Below are 8,597 nucleotides of genomic sequence, written 5' to 3'. Positions count from 1 at the left end.
GTCGAAGGAGAAGAGCGACCGGCGTGGTGTTCGGAGTAAAGCATTGATTTTCAGCTTGCAATTGAAAACAGAGCTTAAGGTTTAACTTGCGACCTACTCCTAAATCCTCAAATTGGGGACAAGAAAGGGCTTAAACAATGTCGTCTTAGAATGTTTGTGCTGTCATCATCTCTCCGCACAAGCCACATCGAATGAACAAATATTATATTAGCGTGCACATGGGATTTCAGGCAAGGGAAATCACTAATTTAGCTCAAATGAAGGTTTTCCAAAAGTTAAGGTACTTAGCAATGACTCTAAGGAATCGTAGCACCAAAGTAAAAGTGCCCTAAGAGGTGTCATTTTCCTGAAACTGAAAAGAATATTCTGAAAGTCAGACGTGTGGAGGCCGTCTCTCTAGGGTTGAACATTCAAATCAATAAAGACTTCACGGAAAGTTAATAAGGAAAGACCCAAGAAACTTCAGTAGCTGGGGAGGCGAGACCCCTGAAACGTTCCGCTGACTAGACGACAAGAAGCGGTAGGTGATCAAAGCAATGAAATTGTAGAAAGCAGAAGTAAACAATTCGGAGAAGACGCGAAGACCGTGTCAGTTGATATTCCTAATAGTGATGTCCTGGAATTGTTTATTTGTGGACGGCAAATGAAGTCCAATCTATAATCTCGTGGTGCGACATGGTAAAACTACGGGCTCGGATTAATATGACAGGAAGTTTCAGGCGGAGGAAAGCTAATAAATTCTAATCAAGAATCGACAGAAAAGAAGCTACCTGGATGCTGTGCCAGTTAATATTCCCTCATTGATCTGCAAATATATTATAATGCTGGGACGGGGTTCTGCTACAAGTTTCCTGACTTTTCAACCTGAAAGTTCCAACCCAGCAGACACTCTTCATGACTTTGACTCTGCTTTTTGTATTATTAATGGCTTCTTTGTGTCGAGTGGGGACTCAAATTAAAGACCACGAAGGGGTCCCCGTTCTTGCAGTTGACCTGCGCTTGGTAACACTTCCACGGCATTGGCTTCGTTATTTCAAGTGGGAAATTTCTCGCCAAAGTTGCCCAGAAGAAAATTGGTTCCTACGTTTCCATCTTAATTGGCTCCTTCAATATTCACTCGTTCTCTACCAGCAATCTCGCCGATGGAGTCCATTTTCTTGGTTACGATCTTCTTGTCTTCCATCTTTATAGCTACCGACGCTTATAGGTCTAATTCCAGAACTATACAGTGCAGCCGTGGAGGTCCTGAAATTCAATCTCCTTTCTGGGTGAAGTTTCGGCAACCCCACAGCTGCAACGCTTCTGGGTTTGAGCTGATTTGTAGAGAAAACGCCACCACGATTCGCTTCCCGTCCTACGGCGACTTGGTGGTGAAATCCATTCTCTACAACACTAGGAAGCTCGATCTCATCGACCCCAAAAGTTGTGTCCATGAAGTCTTTCTCAATCTCAACCTCTCCCTCACACCTTTCCATTACTATTATTCTGTCAAAAACTACACTTACCTCAACTGCTCGGCACCTCTTTCGAATTCTTTCACAGAGATTCCATGCTTGAGTGGCCGAAGCTTTCATGTTTATACCGTTGAATCTTCTCTTCCCGTGCCGGGCTCTTGCAAAAAGATTAAAACAGTCGCAATCCCATTCTCTTATAGTCCTTATATATCTGATAACACCTTTGGTCTCGGGTTGACATGGGACCTGCCTGGTCGTGAAAGGTTCACCTCGAAAGGTCATCACCATATCTTATCTATTGATAGAGGACATGGCGAAGGTAACTTTTCATCGCCCTGCCTACTTTGCAAATTTAAATTAATGATGATAGCTTCTGCATAATTATTTTTTCATTTTTTCATGGTGGCCACTACGATATCTATTACATGCATGACTTGAGCTTAAAAGTGTAAGCACATTAGCGAGAATCAAGTGAATCCAGAATATTTCGAGTTTTTAGCAGGTTGAGCTGAATAGTACAGCAAACCTTGATTACGCTCGACTGACAATCTTAGTATCAATATTTTAAGGAGAGCTTAGGCAGATCGTTGTCTGGGCTCAACATGATTATTGCCTTATGACTGTTGAAGCAGAGGAGATCGTAGGCAGGTGTGATCAAAACGTGCTCGGAAGAGGCTCGCCTTAAAAACACTGAAGGCCAAATGGTCAGATTGGGTGGCAGGGCTTCAATCAGGCCTAAACGCCCAACCATCTTAAACAATCAAACGAAAAATTTCGAAAATAATGAATAGTATTTTTCTGAAAATAGTTGAGCGAGATAGAAGATTGGATAGAAGGGTGATCATATCGCCTCGCCCTGCCTGCATTTTATATTAGACACAACCTCAGCCAACTGGACACGACAGATCAAAAGTTATGTGCGTGCCTGGTTACACAGCCCGGATGCATCATTTGGTCTATGATCAAGTCTATGGTTTACTCTCTTTTTAGTAAGAAGCATGCACTTTCAGTAATGCTTTCGGCATATTTTTAGCTCATATGTTCCTGTACAGGTGATTTTTTTTTCAACTGCTCAGAGATCTAAGTGATATAATCACCGAATTGAATCGGTTGTATTTTCTGCAGTTCTAATCTTTTTTTTTGTTTACCAAAGCAGCGGTTCTAAGCATTGGAATCGTTATCGTCGCACTTGTTGCCCTGGTAAGTATCACAATTTATCGGTCTAGAGAGCTGCAGAAGCTGAAAAGGGAGCAGAAGCTTGAAGCCCACAAATTATTAGCAGATTCCTAAAGCCCAAAAATCTGAAGCAACACTGGATTGCTGGTATTCAAGACTTGAAGTATGTAAAATTAAATTTATGATGAAGAGCCATCCTCAAAACCATCAGCCAGAGATTCAGAATCTAGCTGTTCTTTTTATTTTAGTCTCGGATCATTTCAACCCAATAGGAGAACAAACGTGTAACTTAAATTGTTATATGATATTCTAGAATCTGCATGAAGTATTCTTGCCAATCTTGGACTCTTACTGCTTATGCACCATGCAATCATCAGAGAGGGCATTCTCTGTCAGAAGGCCCAGTTGATTGGATTAGAGTCAACTCTGCTTTCCATCAGAGTAGACCACACTACGACACATCCTTCTCTCTCTTTCTTGATTGGCGAAACTCATCACTGTCAGGAACATCCTTGTTAAATACATCAAACTCAGACCATATATGTCAACTATCACACCTTTTAGGGACATATTTTTAAAACAAAAATTCATCCTTTGATAATGACTCACATTTTCTTTGTTGAGCGACAGCTATTTCAGTATACGATTTTCAACGTTCATACATCTTTGATAACAACAGCCCATTGGAAACCTCCTTAATGGAAGGTAATTTAAAAAAAGATGATCGATCATTTTCATAAGGGCATGACAGAATACACACTATCAGTACACGAGGAGATTGGGTTAGTAGAGCATGCCCATGATTGCCATCGAATCTCCACTATACACAAACTTGAACAATGGCTGGAGGTCGGATTTATTTTGCGTCCTATTTTTCTGCATGTAATTCTAATTGATGCTTGAATTATGTTCTTCAATGCATGATTAGAATCGCTCAATTTGTTTGACACATTAAACATCTTTTTATGTCCCCTTTAGCTTTTGCGTTTGCAAGAGAAAACCAACCAGATGCATGAGGAAGTATTGATTGCCAGCCAAAAGTGGAGTAACGCTTAGGTCTCCATCTGGGACTTCAAGCACAGTTTACGGGTAACCAGGACGATGCAAATTGATTTGATTCTGGAAGGTTATTCTACATGGCCAGCTTGTTCGGCTCGGATGCTGAACTGTATTCTCGCAATTACGTCTTTCTCCAATCATATTCCAACTATTCGAAATGTCATAATCTATGAGGGGGGAAAATTGCAAGGTCTTCACTGGAACAACAGTGGATGGAATCCAGTTAGTGTACTCGAACTTTTTGGCGTCGCAAGTTAGAACTTATCGAAGGTTGGTTAGGGGCAGGGCATACAGAAATCTGTATGGACAGAAAAAGATAGGAACAAATAGAAAAATTTAAGACCTACTATTATTCAGGAGAGCAGAAGTCAGCAAAACATCTAAGTGTGCTTGTCATCTCATGGAGATGAATAGTACATACAAACACCTTCCACTATGCAACAAGATGAAAATGGAAAGTTCATGAACGGTGATCGTAACCCAGAAAGAAGGGTTACATCTTCTAGGATGTTCTTTCACTCTGTGCCATGGGGTGACACGCTTGGAGCTTTCTGCACTTTCCCTCCTTCCAATGACAATATCACCATCTTAGCTTTCTCCACAAGGAGCAGCAAGTTTATCATATCTACCTTCTCACACGCACGCAGACATGTAGAATGTGTACAGTGAAATTAACTTTACCAGGAACCTGAAATCAGAAGGAATGCAATCGATCCTTCTGAAAATTTCCCAAAAGAAAAGACCTTTCAAAGAAAGAGCTGTTAGTCGTACTCTGTGCTTGCCAAGACCGTGCCACTGCTAGTATTCATGCTTGCGTTGTAAATCTCTTGTAAATGCTTTCAGAAAACTGCTCTTTCAGCCACAGTCCATTTTTGTCGCATGGGAACAAGGTCAGCCTTGGGCAATCAACCATCTGCAAGCAGACTAAATATGGGAATGATTGCCGCATTTCCCTCCAATCCATTTTCAACTCCTTCAAATACTTCAAACGCATAGTCTTGACTTTCCACTCCTTAACTTCTTGAACCTGGCCTTTCCCCTCCTTATCTTCTTGAACCTGGCACAAATAATGGAGAGAGCCTCCTCTGACATAAAGAGACTCGAGCTTCTCAAGCTTGTCAGGCGTTAGCCATTTGGGTGGCTTGGTCGAAGGGTAACAAAGCAGGTCTAGTTTCTCCAAATTTTTGAAAAGTTTCAGCTCGTCAGTTGTTGGTTTCCGGGTAGCGCCTTTCTTGAATGGAAGTAATCCCTCGATGCATTTGCTTTTGATTGGATCATCACCGGCTGACTCTGTACCTTTATCCTTTTCTGAGGTAGAATTCTCACTCCATTCAATTGTCAATTTGCGAAGCACATTAAATTCTTGAAGAGTCCTCAACTCCTTCTCTGTTGGGAAAGACTTACTGCTTGTGCGAAAGCCCAATTTCCTGAGTTTCTTGAGCTTGGCCAAGTCATTGACAGTACAATAGCTTCCACTTTTGAGATCACTAACCACAAACCCCAGAAGCACTTCAAGCTTTACAAGCAAACTGAGCCCTTTTGGCATATATTCAAGCAAGTAGCAGTCAGAGACATCTAGGACTATGAGCTCCTTAAGGGAACGTATTTCATCCGGAAGTGACTCCAGGTTGTGACAAGCTCTAAGATCCAAAATCCGCAGATTATAAAGCTTCCCAATTGAGTCGGGTAGCTCGGTGATTCTAGATATACCCTGAAGGCTTAATAACTTCAGATGTTTCATACTCTTCATGCCCCGGAGGAATTCTGTGTTCTCAACCTCGATATGATCTTTCTTTGACCCCCGCCAGCTTCCCAGTGAGAGAGAACTTATATTTTTCATACCTGAGAACCATTCCACCTTGAAATCCAGGTAAGGCTCGTTGACATTGAATAAAGTACGCAGCTGTTCCAAATTAGGCCCTCGTATCGCCGTCTGCAAGGAAGCCTCTTTTGATCCCACCAAACAAGACCTAAGACACTTTGAGAATTTCGGTGTGGGGTAACCCCTCGAATCAAAGTCGAAAAACTCCGCTTCCTTGGCCAGAATCACCACCACAGACCGTATAAGCGGTAACATCGTATAGCTTTTACTCGTAGTCACCATCCTGCGTTTCTTGACCACCGGTTGAATAAAACCCATATCCACCAACTCCTTCAGAATATCACCAACTGGCTTGTCTTCACTATTTGAAGAGTCAATTAACCCCTCCCCAACCCACCAGCGATACATGACCCTCTTCTTGATCTTAGCATGCTCAGGAAACACAGCAAAACACAGCAGACACAACTTTGATCGGGCATCGAGCCGCTCAAAGGTGGCACGTAAGTCCTCATAAACCGAACTACCGAGGAACTTCCGCTCTACCGCTAAGTCAGGCATTTCTTTATTGTCGCCAAACTCATCCGCCACTTGCTTCCCCCTGGAAGCATCGGAGGTCGAGGACAATAGCTTGTGGGAAGGGGGGATATGAAGCTTCAACTTTGTAACTATTTCAGCGAGATCAGAGAGCTGACCTTGGATCTTCCCCGAATTGGCATGGGTAGGTGCTTGCGCTGAACCTAGGAAGGCCGCGTTCTTGCTTCGCTCGAAGAGGGTCTTGATCAGCTTGCCGACACTGTCCTCCATCTTCCTATTCTTGTCCAACGCGTCCTTGACATAACTGAGGTCTCTGATAAGCCTCTCAATCTGATAAAACAGCTGATCATCGTGAAGAGAATCGCTGGCAGCTTCCTCGCCGTCGCTGATGGTTTTCCTCAAATTCTTCTCATTCTTGCTGGAGTTGCCCCCTCTGCCGTTGCTGCTGCTTCCGTCTCTGCGGCTCTCGACGGGCAAACTCGTCGTTCTGCTGATGTCGTCATGAAGGCCGCCGGCTTTCCGGTGGACTTGGGCCCTGTCGTTGTTCCGGGGCGGAAGTCGCTGCTTCACTTCAGAGAAGTGGGAAAGCAGAGAAGGGATGATGCTGTCGATGGCCTCAACAGTCGGGATTGGGTCGGAGACCACTAGGAGGGAGAGATCCGTGTGTGAAGCTGACGACATGGCTGTTGAGGAGCGACGAGGACTGGCCGACAGAGAGAACCCAAAATGAAAGCAGATGGAGAGAACAGAACATGACTTGACTTTTCGTCAAGCTTCTGCCATGGAGTGAAGCAGACGACGGGAGCAGTTCTCTCTCTCTCTCTCTCTCACGCGCGCGCGCGGAGTCTCCTACTCCAACTCATCCCTCGTGAAAATCGAGTGCGAAGAGCATCGCGGCACAGCGAGTCAGTGACTCTTCTCGAATCAAAAGTCGTCGGGCAACGACGTAGTCGCAGCTAAGGCGTGGGGTCAACCTTTCTTTCCACTTTTGCTCAGGACATGTCTATTCCCTTAAGCCTCGTTAGGACCAGATGATTACTGCTTGGAATATCTGCAACTATAAATTGCGACTATGAATGGCTGAATGACGGTAATCACCTCCACTTCTGTAAAATTCCAAATAAAGACATAAAATATTCTCATTTTTTTTTCAAATAAAGACATGAAGTTAATGTTATTTCAAATATTGTTTCAAATAAAGGTCTAAAATAATCATATCAGTTTCAAATAAGGATCTAAACTTATCAGTTGTGAAAGGTAATTTCATCTTTTAATTTTTTCCTTTTTTTCTTCGTTCTTTCTATTTTTTGTATAAAAAACTAAATAATAATAATTAAAAAAAAAAAAAGGAAATCATAGCCCATTGCTTGTAGGGCGATGACAACGACCAACAAGGTGCCAGCAACCTCCATCAACTAGAGACGAGGGCTTGCTGGCCTTTACCAGGATTAGAAGAGGGAGACAACCCTCTTCTTGATCTAGACGAGGGTTGGTGACCCTTGCCCAGTCGAGTCATCAGTCGTCGCCCAAGACCCCCATTCCTTGCCGCCCAGGTCTAAGGGCAATAGGCAAGGGTCGCTGCCCTCTCCCGTCCCTAGCGAGAACCATCACCTTTGGTCAACAGGGGTTGTCAGCCCTCACTCAAGCGCCAGCAACCCCGCCAGTCGTCACCATTGCCCCACTGGCTTGTGTGTTTCCTTTCTTTTCATTTTTATTTTTATTTTTTAAGTTTTAATATAATTAAATTTAAATTTAAATTATGTTTGGACAAAAACACCATTGATCGGCTAGAATTTTTTACTGATCAACAAGCCGACAAGGCTAAGCCCTTATTTGAAATAACTATAATCACTTCAGGCTCTTTTTTTATATTGATATAGTCACTTTATACCTTTATTTGTAATAAAATCTATTTCAAATTTTTATTTTAAAAAATGAGAATACTTCGAGTTCTTATTTGAAATATTTTCAAAATTGCTGGGACAGCTAAGGCGTGGGGTCAATCTTTCTTTCCACTTTTGCTCAGGACATATCTATTCCCTTAAGCCTCGTTAGGACCACACAATTACTGCTTGAGAATATCTGCAACTCTGAATTACGATACTGAATGGCTGAAATGGCAGTAATCGCCTCCGCGTCCATAAAACATCCGTGGGTTTTGACCAAGTCAAAAGAGAGAAATGTAAAATAGTAAAAAAAATAAAAATAAAAAATAAAAGAAGTGTTGAAATTCACAGAAGAGGAAAAAAGAGGGAAGGAAGGTTTGGCTCCTCTCTTTTTAACCGAGGGCTCACGCAAAGAGCAGGGGAAGGAAAAGAGACAGAAAGAGAGGGACGAAAGAATGACGAACGAAGAAGGCCTATTTGCCACAAATGTCTCGTCTCGCCAAGCCGATTCAACTTCGTAACCCAACGCTCAATAAATACTTGCACCCCTCATTCATCTAATTAGAATAGTTTTTGGAGTTAGGTCATATATTCAAAAATCTTGAAAAAATGAGCCTCAAAATTCGATTTTTGAGTTATCTAGCTATGGAATTTCTTGGGCATAGT

General features: G+C 42.6%; 2 protein-coding genes across 2 annotated transcripts; one reads left to right on the top strand and one right to left on the bottom strand.

The window, feature by feature from the left end:
• The first annotated feature begins 561 nt into the window (after positions 1 to 561).
• On the top strand, positions 562 to 2,955 carry LOC104441941 (RING-H2 finger protein ATL22). Its single transcript, XM_010055207.3, has 2 exons — positions 562 to 1,773; positions 2,611 to 2,955. The coding sequence occupies exons 1-2, from the start codon at positions 1,143 to 1,145 to the stop codon at positions 2,742 to 2,744; spliced, it is 765 nt and encodes a 254-aa protein (XP_010053509.1). The 5' UTR covers positions 562 to 1,142; the 3' UTR covers positions 2,745 to 2,955.
• Positions 2,956 to 4,494: 1,539 nt separating this feature from the next.
• Positions 4,495 to 6,726, bottom strand: LOC104443179 (disease resistance RPP13-like protein 4). Its single transcript, XM_010056520.2, has one exon. It carries the CDS (start codon positions 6,724 to 6,726, stop codon positions 4,495 to 4,497), a length of 2,232 nt encoding a protein of 743 aa, XP_010054822.2.
• Positions 6,727 to 8,597: the final 1,871 nt, after the last annotated feature.

Source organism: Eucalyptus grandis, chromosome 4 (assembly GCF_016545825.1).
Source record: "Eucalyptus grandis isolate ANBG69807.140 chromosome 4, ASM1654582v1, whole genome shotgun sequence".
Classification (NCBI taxonomy): domain Eukaryota; kingdom Viridiplantae; phylum Streptophyta; class Magnoliopsida; order Myrtales; family Myrtaceae; genus Eucalyptus; species Eucalyptus grandis.
Note: the sequence above shows the minus strand (reverse complement) of the source record. Positions and strands in the feature narration are given on the sequence as shown.

Excerpts from the sequence above, each read along its gene's own strand:
- LOC104441941 (XM_010055207.3), top strand. The coding sequence starts at position 1,143 with ATGGAGTCCATTTTCTTGGTTACGATCTTCTTGTCTTCCATCTTTATA. Across the intron at positions 1,774-2,610 it reads TGATAGAGGACATGGCGAAG|CGGTTCTAAGCATTGGAATC; the intron begins GTAACTTTTCAT and ends TTACCAAAGCAG.
- LOC104443179 (XM_010056520.2), bottom strand. The coding sequence starts at position 6,726 with ATGTCGTCAGCTTCACACACGGATCTCTCCCTCCTAGTGGTCTCCGAC.